Here is a 12,913-nt window from a genome sequence, read left to right on the forward strand (position 1 = left end):
TCTGTTGCAGATGTGCCCCTTCATCCCAGAAAAGCACAAGTCTCAAAGTGGGCTTCTCTGTGGGAGGAAGGAAAGGGCTAACAACATTTAGTGCTTCTAGGGCAAATCCCCATCCCAAGTTTAGCTGGAGTCTTAGTCCAGCTATGGGAGAGTATTCATTTAAAGACTAAAAATTCAGATTCAACTAGACTTTTTGCTCAGCTCATTTCTTGAAGTTTCTTAAAGATCTGCACTTAAACCTATGACATTTCACTGTTGAACAGCTTTGAATAGAAATTTCTCTGATGTTAATGCTTTCATGTTAGAACTTTTACAGATTTTTTTTCCCCAACTTACTAATATAGTTTTTTAGTTGAAAAGGTGCATGGATTTTCCATGATATTGATACTGCAGGGTAATAACCTGCCTGGATAGTTAGTGTTACTTTAGAATGGACATCTTTACAAACAACCTGAAGACTTTTGAGTCTACATGTCTCTAACTTCTTTGAACGTTCTTGTTGGATTTGCTTGTACAGCATAACCCCTGCATGCTTTCTTCATGAGCTACAGTTTTAATGCCTTGTTCCACTGGTGAGACTTCTGGTATTCCATGGGCTCCAGTTCCATGAACACTTCTTTGTGTACATTTTTTACATTAAGTGGATAATCTCCCTCAAGTACAAGGGTTGATGCTTCCTTATATTGAAGTGCAGCATACACACAGGTTTTTCAAAGAGAAGGCTAATGGCTTGCCCAGCTACAACAAAAGGTAAATCAAGACAGCTTTTTTTACCCCTAAATTATCACTACTTGCCATTCATGCATCCACTTGGTTATGAATCCTAGTCATGTTTTTAGTTTAATCTAAATACTACGTAGATTATAGCAGCTTGGGAAAAACTTTGCTTGTTGACTTTGTATTCTTAGTGTGAGAAATCTGAATGAATGATGAAATTTGTTCCTGTATTTGCCATAGCTTGTCAACATTTTAAAATTACATTGTCTTGATTTTATTGCTACCCGGTAACTAACACAAAGATAGTTATGTAGAATACTGAGAGTGGGAAGTACCTCTTCCACCTGGGGTCTTTCTGTTGTATCAAATTCGGCTTGATTTTTATGACCTCCTGTAACAGAGGCAAAGCAGTCCATGTCAGTTCTCAAATCTGAAGAATAAAGATCTGTTTTAACTGCTCCTCATTAACATCTTAAATGGAATAAGGGTAATGAAGTAGGTGCAAATATAGATGATGTCACTCTGACCTCAGAAGTCTCATATGAGAGACTATGACAGTGTCCTCATAATAGGCTGGATCTTCATGTGGTTATTCGAACCTGCATGCAAACCTTTGCAAGACCTGGCCAAAATATCCACATTCTTCATGGCCCTAAATGTGAATCTGATGCTGATGTTGCTATTTGGGTGGTTTAAAACAAAACGATCCAAAACACAAAAGCGACAACAAAAATATCCAAACCCACAAAACCAAACAAACTGTTAAGTTGTTGATTCTTTTAGCACATGAGACTGGCTGTTAGTGGTGAAGTAGTTTCTTGGTATCATGTAAAGTGGAGTTCAGTCAGCTACTTCATCTCTGAACTTTTGTATCAGCCATAATTACTAGCTTAAATCTAAAATAGTAAAATTAGCCCCTGAAAACCAGTCATTTTTCTTTGGCACTTAGAGTGGAAATCAAAAACAATAGGAACTCCAAATTAGTTTCAGCATTGTACCAAACTATAGTAGGCAACTTTTGTCTCTGGAAGATGAAGCTAAAAGCAATGCTGTATCATTAGGTATAGGCCTATAATGGAAAAAAAAAAAAAAAGGCTACAATGCTAAGCAGTTTTCAATTATCAGCTAATTTGCAGTTTGTTGGCTTGAGGATTGTCTGAAGGCTTGTTGCTTTTGGCTCTTTATAGTTCTTTTTTAGCTCTAAACTGGAAATTAAGTTGGAGGGAGCTGCACTAGTGCAGGTAAGCAACTCCATGGGATACTTCCAGAGATGAAGGCAAGTTGACAAAACCACAAGAAAGAACCCAAAGTCACTGAATTTATGCTGTCTAATCCAAGTAAGTATGCAATTTATGCAGCTGAGGCTCCACCTCTTATGTCTTTGTGACCTGTTTTCTCTGTGTGCCAACCTGAACTTGTCCTCTCTCTGTTTGGGCTGTTGCTGTACAGACCTGACTTAGCTCTGCTTGTTTTGTGCTGTTTCATGTTGGTAGCTGGATGCCTCTCTGTTGATCAAAACACAAGCAACTTTTGCATTTTAGCCTGCCTGTGCCTCCTCTTTGTGTTCAGCTCACTGTTGGTGCTCATCTCTCATTTCCATCGTTCGCTCTGTCCCTTCACCAGTGCTGCTGTGCTTTGCTCTTTGTATGTCTCAAAGGTCATGTGCTCCCAAAGACTTTACATTTCTGTCTTCAGAAATCTTAAAGTTCTCCTTTGCTGTGATGTCTGGATTTAAATGCTGACTGAGATTATTGAGATCTTCCTTCTGATTCTTGGCTTTCCTTATTTCCTTATTTGTCTATGTGCAGCCTGAGTGGGAATTTTCAGAGAAAAATCCTTGCTGTGCTGATCAGTTGCTGTGATTAATGGCTGAATCATCAACTAATGATTGCATCAGCACCTGCTTTTAAGCATAACAAAGACTGATAAGGGTTCAGGTCTGGGGATGGGCTGATAGGAGAAAAAAATGGGCATTTTCCATCAGTTGGGAAATCTTTCTCTGAAAGCAATTATCCTTCCCAGTAAAGGATGAAAAACACTGTAGTAGGAATGAATACACATACTAAAGACTTATGGCAACTAATTCAAACAGTCTTATTGGATATAATTCTTCCTGTTGTGACAAGTCTGCTTCAGAAGTAACTCTGGCTCTGGTTTTCTGCTTTCTCAGACTTCTGGAATCTAAGGTGAGTTGTGGGGAAGTTGAGTCTATGGTGGAGTATTGTTTAGTGTTGTAGGGACCCTGACTTGACCTTTAAAAAGCTGGAATGAGATTCATGAGACCACTGAATGATGATGGAAGTGTGATGGTGGTGTTGGAAGCTTTTTTGATCTTTAAATACAGAATTAGTGATTTTTCTGGCCTATTTCAGTTGGCTTTTGGAATATGTTTGGTAGATATGGAATATTTTGGACCAAACATTATTCAGAGAGCTTACGTGCAAAGTTCTGTCAGAAAATGACCAAATGTGTTCTGCCTTCATCATTTTGGAAGAGCTGTAAAGCTTAAGTGAAATAAATTGGGCAGAAATTCATAGAAGGAAAATTCTCTCTTGTGAGATAAAACCCTCCTCTTGGAAGCTAGTGTCCAGGACTTACAAAGAGAACCTAAAAATATTTGTGTATGTTACATTCCTTGCAAGACTTACATTTTCTCAAAAAATCCCTGAATTGTCTTTTTAAAAAATGTGCAAAAAGAGAAACTGTGGTGAAAATGCACCATTCTATACTGAAGTATTTTAGCTACTTCTTTGGGGAGTGAACATGTAGATTAATAAATATCTTACATTTAGAAGTTAGTTGGAAGGTTGAAGTAAATGTATTTTAACTTTGAAGTAAAATGCATATTTAAATTGCATTAATGAAGAGATATTTCCCATTTTTTTCGTAAGGAAGCTTCTTAACACCATTCCCATCAAATTAATTCTTTGAATATTGTTTTTATTTTGTTTGGCAGGTTATTCAGATGCAAAATGGTGGATGCCTGCCTAATATTCAAATAATTTACATTATTTAACTTGTTGTTATTAGGGGAAACTGCATGATATGAGGGGTTTGGTTTTTTTAATCCTCTATCCAATGGTCATCTTCATAAATGCATCTAATTTTAATGGTATAGGAAGGATTTTGGCCTGGGTATGTAAAGCAGATATGTTTTCCTAGTGTATTTTAAATAATCCTATTTCAACACTGAGAGCAGAAAATGTATTAAATGAAACCAAATTTTCTTTCCAGTTCCAATAAATCTGCATTTACTTTGGAAGGAGATAGATAGTTTTTGGAAATACACTGCCAGCACAAACAGTGTCAAGGTGTTTGGAAGTGTGGTGCTTTACAAGAACTTCTCAGTCTCTTAGTACTTTTTGCTTTACGCTGCCTGTGAAGTTTTAAAATGGTGAAATCTATTTTACATTCATCTCTTCATTCCTGTTTGTCCTTACCTTAAAAATATGTTGGAAGCTCCTTGCTGCTGCTTCAGAGATTACAGTTACTGCATTAAACTTCACATTCAATAATTTAAAAAACCCAGAGATCCAAGCATGGGAGTAATTGATTGCAGCAACTTCTTTACATGCTGTTACCATATTTCTAGTGCTGTTTCTGTGAACTAAAAAAAAAAACAACCAAAATCCAGCAAAACCCAACAAAGTTACAGCTTTGTGACTATAGATGTGACTTCTCATATGATCTTAGTAGCCCCTATGCTTTGAACTGCATTAAATAAAAAGACTTTGTATTAAATGAAGGGAAAGGAGAAAAATATACACCAAATGGGTGTTATGTTATCACTGACTTGAAGATGTTGTACAGCTGTCTTCTAGTTCAGCCTGCAGTATTCAAATGTTTGAAAGATCTGTCTCTGAAATGCAAGCAGGGCATCCACTCAGAATAAAAGCAGTTTGCACTGCTCCCCTGTACTTGGTAGACCAGGCTCCCAAAGAGCATAGCAGAGCTAGCAGCATGAGAGCTGTGAGAGACTGCCATGATGTATGTGAAATGAAGAGCAGAAATGTACTTTGATTATTCTTGGAGGGGGGATTGGGTGTGTGTGATGCTGAATTGCTTCTCTGTTAGAGTGGAGAGAATGGAGTGGGGTTGTTTGTCTCTGGTTCACCAGCACAAACAAGTGAGGTGCCAGAGCTATTTTGTGCAGATAAGCAGTGTGAGATCTGGCACTGAAGAGCCCACACAGTTCCATGGACTCATGAAGTTCAAAATGGAAAGGCTGGTATTCGCTGCAGGTGATTCTTTCTTCACCTTGCACCAAGCAGTGCTTTCACCCACATGGCTGGATCCTGAATGCCAGATGGTTCCAAAACAAAACTTGTTTTAGGCAGTATTTGTGAGGGTAGTACTTAGAGTTTTAGCAGTTCTTGCAACTACAGAAGTAAAGATTGTCTTCATTCAGTTGTTACACATTCAGGTGAATATGAATTTAAGGTGAAGTTCTGCTACCTGTGTCCACACTGAATGGTATATCTGGAAAATACTTCTTGTAGCTGTGGAATGTTTTCTTGATACAGAGGTCTAGTCTGTGCTGGTCAGAGAGCCCTTCCCTGAGTACAGACCCTTGCATGTGCCAGCTGTTGCTGTGCAGCGTGCTAGGTCCTGAATGGAAGAATAGGATTTTTGTTGGTTTGGGGCTTTTTTACAGAAAGTGTGCTTTCAGTCCTTTGGTTTCACTTCCAGTGCTCACTCTGTTTTTGACAGCCATTACTGCGGCTGGACTGTGAATGGTCTGATGTGGAGTCCATGAACTGTTGGTCAGAAGCAGCCATTGTAAGAACCTTGGGGTGCAATTCAGTACTGCAGAGTAAAGCTTTCTGTACAGACTGGAGATGTTTGATATGAACTGAGCTCTTCCAGGAGGAAATTATTTCACAGGAGCACAACCTGAGAACATTTCATCATGGAATACCTGTGACTGATTTGATATCTGTGAAAAAGCAAATTGTTTGCAGGAGGGCCTATCACGATGCACTGAGAGAGACAAGGGATAAGGAGTAAATTTATATGGAGTACTAAATATATCTGTGATACTGCGTGTGTGATTCCTGCAGGTGGGGAAGCTGAGGCACTGTGAAAAGCTGTATAGTGTGGCAGTAGGTGTGCTCATGTACTGACAGCTGTTGCCTGACAGCCCCTTCCAGTAAGTCCTTCATTCTTCCACAAGAAGTGCTTTGTGCTCAGCAGACCAAAACCTGCTCCTCGGATTCCTGTTCAGTGGATTTAAATTGTTCTCAGAGATAAGCCCTGGCAAAGGCAGATGCAGCTTGTGGGGTGCTGTCTTTTTGGTAACCCCAAGGATGGATGCGGTGATGATGTAGTGGGATGCCATTTTATTTTTTGAGTTTCTCCTTGGCTTTCTGTTGGGCGGCCTGGCTGTGCTGTCTGTATTGCAGATCTCCCACTTCAGGGCTGTTTCAGTAACTCAGGGTCACTCTTGAGTTAGAGCTATCCAAACTTCAGCAGTCTGCCATGATTTAGTACCATGCTGAACCTCTCCAGCTCGTGCAAGGGGAAGAGCAAGGTCTGGGTCTCTTGCTGGAAAAGGTTTTGAGGAGTAGGTTGGAAAAGAAAATCCTTTGGAAGTTGTCATCCTCTATGACAGAAACGGGGCAGATGAATGCCCCAAAGAGAAGAGTATAAATTGAAATGTGCACAGTTTATGTGAGTGAGCATCATCCTGGAGAAGAAACAAACCTTGGGTTTGTTTTTCTGTGGGTTGTATGTAGTGTTTGACCCTCTGGGGGGAAGCAGCCAGGAGTCAATGCTGCGTGCTCTTGTTCTTGCAGCTATGATAACAGCAGGAATTAGTGGTTAATTGTTTTCATTAAAAATAGTGGGAGAGGCCTGCCTTGCAGATCAGCCATGGGGGGCAGCGGCTGGGTGCCTCCTTCCCCTGAAACCTACCCCTGAAATATCCCCTGAGCCAAGCAGTAGCTAATTACAGCATTTATAATGACACGAACCTTTAATCACATTGTCCATAGTGGACTAAGAGCATTAAAAAAGTAACAAAACCCCCGCTAAAGCCTGTCACAGGTGTCCTGTGCAATTACGTTTTGCCACCCCCCGGACTTGAGGCTGATGGCAGGACCTTCAGACATGCTCCTGGTAAAAGATACTGTGTCAGAAACTTGTTCCCCTAGACCTTCTCTCTCTTGACAGTTGCCCTCCAGGTCAAGGGAGGATTTTCTTAGTGCTGAGTGAAAGGTAGCTTTAAAGGTCAGATTATCCACCAGTCTTGTGGGAGCTGCTGAGGTAAAGCTGCTGCTGAGGTGTCTGCCTTTTTTACATACCTGTAAATCTGGCCCTGGTTCTGTAAATAATGAAGTTATATTTAAAGTGCATTATGTCAGAAGAGTTACAGTGGCAACAAACCTTTTAATGAAAAAGCATAAAGCAAGAGAACTTTTTAACAATAAATGTCTTCCTACACTTAGCACGTTAGGGTGCATAATCACCCCTCTGCATGGTTTTTGGCGTAATATGTGTGGTATTGAGGAACTGGCAAGCTACTTGGCATTTGTAGAGCATCAAACAGTAGATGACTAAGTCAGTCAGTGCATCTAAATAATTATATATAAGAAATGCTTGTGAAAATTAACCCCTCCATCTTACAGAAATAACCATGGCAATCTGTGTGGAGATAGCAGCTATTACTGCCCACATACAGATTGGTTTTGTTTCCCTACCTAACCCCGAGGTAAACAGAGTAACTGGCACAGAATATGAAGTGTTTTCTTTACTACTTAATGCCTTTCAGTGGATTCTGCTAACACAGTTACGCTGGCTAGTTACTCCTGCTAAACTGTAAAATAGCTCAGGAGGGAACCATTTCAGAATTGCTTGACAGCAAGCCAGATGCATAATGCCTGCATACATAAAATATGTTTTAAAAGGAAAAAGTTAAAGCTCAGTGGGAATTGTTGGTGATCTGCCTTTCTAAGATGAAGTTTATGTTATTCCTTTATCAAATAATTTTAAGGCAAGCAACTCCTCAGGATAAGGAGAGGAAAAAAAATAGGTCTGTAATAACAACAAAATACCTGTGTGGTTTTATTTTTAGTCTGTGAGGAAAATCATTCAGGAGACAATCCCAGATTCTTGTGTTCGTTCTCCTGGGTCTGTGGTAGCTGATCATCCAGACCTATTTTAAGCTCCTTGGCTGTATATTTTCTCCAAGCTTTCAAGAGGAATTTTTAGGCTTTGAGGCCCGGGTGTCTAGCCTAAGTGTACCTGTGTTCCGCTGGCACCCGCTTGGCTTCAGCTCTTGTCGCGGAGACGCCGTGAGCCCGCTCAGCCCGGCGCTACACACTGCGTGCTCACAGCTCTGCCACTTGGTCATTGCAGCGTGGCTCACACTCTGTCACCCTCACGGTGACCGTGTCGCCGGAGCTCTGTGTGCCCTGCAGCCAGCAGCCATGGCGCACATGGACTCATCGGGATTCATCTATCCATGGCCTCCGCCTCCCTCCCGCCTGCTGCATTTATCTACCAGAGCACTGTAATCCTCCTCTTTTCAGCCACACGCTTGGCAATTAAGACACGATCTGCCCTACTTAAGGTATAAATAAGCCTTTAATGTTACTTGGGGATTACATTAGGACATGAGGGGCTCTTTTGAAGGCCCGGCTTTGGCACAGCAGGATTCACAAAGCAGGCTGCTCCCGCAAGATGCTCGAATAGGGGAAGGGAAAGGATTCCCAGCCACACATACAGAGAGCTGTGGCAGCTTCTGACTAGGGAGATGCTAAATTGGCCTTTAGCAGCTGTAAAAGTATGTGTGTCAAGGGTAAGCTGGCTGTGTCCTTAGATCAAATAAACTTGTCCATGCAGGCAATAATCATCAGAGAGTTTACTGGCATACTGATGGAGCTGAAATACTTGGAACTAGTTTCCTTCTTTTGATTCCAGCAGGACTGGTGGGTGTAACACTCTCCACCTGACTGTCCTGAGTCTCCTTGGCTTATGAGACCCATGCATCTGTGGCAGATGTCTATGTTTTGGCCATCATTTGCTCTTGCCTCTGGCTTGCTTTGCTGTGCTTGGGTGACTGAGGGAGCTTTTGTGTATGCAGGAAGATACTTATGCTTTGAAACCTCTGAGTTTGGGGGGCAAAAAGCAAGCTGGGGAGTACCAGGTCTTGAGGTGTATTTCATGCAGTCAAAAAAAAATTTCTGTATTTGCACATTTTCTACTTTCATTACAAGTTAAGACACTGAAATTAAACAATTGAAAGGGAGTGAGGAGTCACTGGCATCGTGTTGAATACAAGGGCACACCCTGAGTGCACAGTGCCTCTCTGGAAACTTTTACAGCTTACTGATATGATGATGTTAGGACTGTAGAGTCATTAAATGGGAGTGAACCATTTAACATTATTATTTGTTAATAATTTCCCACTTCTGGATCTCCTGGCGCTACTGAATTACAGGCACTGGCACTACAGCTGTTATCTCAGATGCTCCCACAGCTGCCTGACACTGCCAGGAACTGGTGCTAGGAAAAGGAAGGATTAAATCTGTCAGCATCAAATACCCATTCTTAGCTCAGCTACTGCAGAAATAACACTTTTCTGAGTAATTTGAATATTGCATACTGGACTGTTTGCACTCTGTAGTTTATAAACTTCTTTTGTGGCTTGAGGCAAACATAATAAACACTTTTGAGTCACAACCCAACCTTGTTTCCACTGCACTCTCCAAAAGTTTCCTTAGGACCCTGACCCTATGATCAGAGGTAGGAGTTTTACAGGTGATAAGGCAGCTCCTTGGCAAATTTGGATTGCTTTGTGTGTCCTTTGGTATGCTGGGCAGGGGGTACTGGTGGAAAGGGATATCTTGATGTTGACTTTAGGCACTTGGGGCTTAAGGCACACAGATGTCTACAGATGTGCATGTCTGTGCAGACTTTGTAGCAGAAAAGGAAGGAAAGAGGGAGAAGGGAAAGATTCTTATACACATTTATTTTTTCCCCCTTTTTTACTTTTTTAAAATTTTAAATTGTTTTTTTCTTTTAATGGAGGGATGGATTTTAATAGTGGGCAGCGGGTGTTTCCCTTGAGTTTGGCTTGTGCCTGTGCAGAGCATTCCTGTCGTGCCCCGGGGCTGGCTCTGGGTGTAGCCGTCCCCCCCACGTGCCCGGCTGTGAGTCGCAGGATCGGTATGTACCCAGCATTGGTGGTGCTTAGGCTTGGGGGTGGGCTGGGGCAGCTGAGTTAAACCGGGAAAAAGATGCACAACCAGCCTTTGACTCTTTTCTGCTTAGTTTGTGCTGTTGCATTCGGGCCAGTGGCTGCCAACACTTCATTCTCTTGCTGTCTGTGTTTAAACTATCCATATTTGGATTGCTTCAGGCAGGGGGGACTACAACCAGTCTGGAAAGCTGCATATTTACTAGATCTGGTACTGGTAAAACCTGAATTTCCCCCTGATGTCAAAGGGAAGAGAAGTGTGGTGTACTGGAGAGAGCACGAGTAAATATAACTGTGCTCAGCTGGTACCAATAATAGGCTTCACTTCCCAGGGGGACTGCCCTTTCTCCTAGCACTTTGTTATCTTGCTGAAGATGTGGAATATGCAGAACATCGTGAGCACTTTGCCCTTTTTGTCCCTTTTTGAACTTTGACCAGTTGGTCAGGATTGTTTATCAACCCAGAATAGCTAATTGCACTGTTTCTCATTTCACTGAACAAAGGTGCTGTGGCCAGAGTCTCCAGGACAAGTGCTGTCTAGCAGAAGAGCTGAGGTGGAAGCTAGGAGCTTACCTATGGAGCTGAGTGAGAAGGGAGGCATACAGAACAATGGATTTGTTCAAAATGAGGATTTTGAGGACAAGGAGATGGCCACCAGTAGCCAAGAAGAAATGCCAAAGACGTGCAGTGTTGACGTGGAGCCGGTGGCTGTGGAGGAGACAGTGCTGAAGCCTTATGCTGGGATGCCAAAGGAGGTCCTGCTGCAGTTCTCCAGCCAGGCCCGCTACAGAGTCACCAGGGAGATCCTCTTCTGGCTGGTGATTGCCGGTGCCGTTGTGCTCGTGTGTGCTACAATTGCCATCATTGCTCTTTCTCCCAGGTGCCTGGACTGGTGGCAGGCCAGCCCTATTTATCAGATCTATCCTCGCTCCTTCAGGGACAGCAACATGGATGGGAATGGGGATCTGAAAGGTGGGTCAGGTTTCATTCTTGCTGTGTAACAGTTGTCTGTGTGTATGTGTTATACGAAAAGGAAAACCAGTGGAAAAGTACAGTCCAATAGACAAAGCCACCTTAATGGAGAGAAGTAAGAGAAGTTGTCAGGCAATGGTAATAGCAATTCACATTGTTGTGAATAAATCCAAGTGGAGTTCAAGTGCAGAATTAGAAGGGAAGCTGAGATATGGTGCTGAGAGCAAGCAGCAGCACAGCTGCTACCAGAGTCAGACACCACCACAAAATCAGGAGGATGAATGGTGCTGAGCACCTGGTCCTGTTTGCTGGCTGCTCCTCCTAAGGGAAACTAAAACTGACAAAGAGGGGAGAAAGATGTGTTACTTCTTGTTTTCTTCATGCTCTAGGTGTTATCAGCTGGTAAAAATGCGTGGAGATGGGGCACTGGTAGCAAGGAAGCAATGGCACTTATCAGTAGCTGAGCTGAGACTGCCCTGCAGGAAGGGAAGGCTCAGCACCAAAATGGACAATGCATTTCTAAACCAGAAGTGAGAGCCACACTGTGCAGTACTGGCAGGTGAAGGGCAGAAGCTGTTCCTGTAGCTGCATACCGCAGTAACATGTCAGGAAGATAAAGGGACCAGAGTACAAAAAAAGTATTTTGTTTTTTTCTGAACAGATGATGTCCTTTTCTTTTTAAATAGGTATCCAAGAAAAACTGGACCATATTACATATTTGAATATAAAAACCATCTGGATCACCTCTTTCTTTAAGTCCCCTTTAAAAGACCTTGGATATGGAGCTGAAGACTTCTATGACATTGATCCTATTTTTGGATCAATGACAGATTTTGAGAATCTGATTGCAGCCATACATGACAAAGGTAAGCTGCACCTCCAAGCAAAGTAACTCTGTTAAAATATGGGCCTTACAGGGACAGGCCCTCCGTGGTGGCATTAATCAGGAGCAGATGGAGGTGCCAGCAAAGGGTACAAGGCAGCTCCACAGCCACGTGAGCTCCGTGGCTGCCTTCTCCTGCCCCTTGGCTCTGGGGCAGAGCTGAAAGCAGGACAGAGGGCACAGGGAGCTACAGCAGTAGCACAGGGGCTGCCTGTCCTCTGCAAGGAGGATGCTTGTGCCATCCATGCTCCCTGAGGCCTGGCTTATGGGCACTGGAGGGCTGGGATCAGGCTGAGGTGCAGTTCTGTCTAACTGAACATGAGGGAACACACGCTTCTTTCCTGCCCTCGCATCCTTGCTTTGGTGCCTCAGACCAAGTGCTTGCTCAGGTGTTTCTTCTTACAGCTGCTGAGCCGGACAGAAAATGGTTTGCAAGTCTGAAAATATTTGAGGTTTCAATAAAATGTCTGTTCTTTAGGAAGGGTGATGAAGAATGTGTGATCGCTGATGCTAGGCTGGTGAAGTGCCTTTCTCACCTGGGAGGTGCCAGAGAGATGTTGAAGTCAGAGTTAGTGAAAGTGGTTCATGACAGCAGAAATCTGTTTTGATTGTTCTCTCCACTCTCCTTTCCCTCACAAGCTGTGTTCCAGCTACTTGCAAACACCAGTCAGGTCCAGCTGTTTGGTAGTCTGGTACTTTTTGTGGGGTTTTTGTTCCCCTCTCCTTCACCAGAGCTCTGGCATGGAAGAAGCCCAAATACCTCTGATACTGCATTTGGAAAAAATATGAATATTGTCTTAAAAGGCTAAATGTAACATTATAGTGCAGAGGGAGGGTTGATGGAGTTTTTTATGGTTTTGTTTTTATTTTTAAGGGCTAAAGGTGATAATGGATTTAATACCAAACCACACCAGTGACAAGCACCGGTGGTTTCAGCTGAGCCGCAATCGGACAGGGAAGTACACGGACTACTACATCTGGCAGGACTGCAGGCAGGCTGCTGGCTCAGTCATCCCTCCCAACAACTGGGTAAACACGGGAAGGGACACGCACACACCCCAGGCTGGGTGCCACAGAGCAGAATCGGCTGTAACATGGTTCTCCTGGTGTACACGGGGTTGTAAGTGACTGGTGAGAGGCAC

The 12,913-nt window shown here is 42.8% G+C and overlaps 1 protein-coding gene across 2 annotated transcripts in view; it reads left to right on the plus strand.

The window, feature by feature from the left end:
* Positions 1-27: 27 nt before the first annotated feature.
* The window catches only part of SLC3A1 (solute carrier family 3 member 1), a 29,926-nt gene continuing 17,040 nt past the window's right edge, over positions 28-12,913 (plus strand). Inside the window, exons 1-4 of one of the 2 annotated variants that reach the window (XM_014264400.3) lie at positions 28-9,885; positions 10,420-10,888; positions 11,575-11,754; positions 12,646-12,800. In XM_014264400.3, coding sequence (XP_014119875.1) covers positions 10,492-10,888; positions 11,575-11,754; positions 12,646-12,800 — 732 coding nt within the window. In that variant the 5' untranslated portion in view covers positions 28-9,885; positions 10,420-10,491. The remainder of the gene's footprint in view (positions 9,886-10,419; positions 10,889-11,574; positions 11,755-12,645; positions 12,801-12,913) is intronic. The other variant, XM_026791107.2, reaches the window with a different exon arrangement.

Source organism: Zonotrichia albicollis, chromosome 3, assembly GCF_047830755.1.
Source record: "Zonotrichia albicollis isolate bZonAlb1 chromosome 3, bZonAlb1.hap1, whole genome shotgun sequence".
Lineage (NCBI taxonomy): Eukaryota > Metazoa > Chordata > Aves > Passeriformes > Passerellidae > Zonotrichia > Zonotrichia albicollis.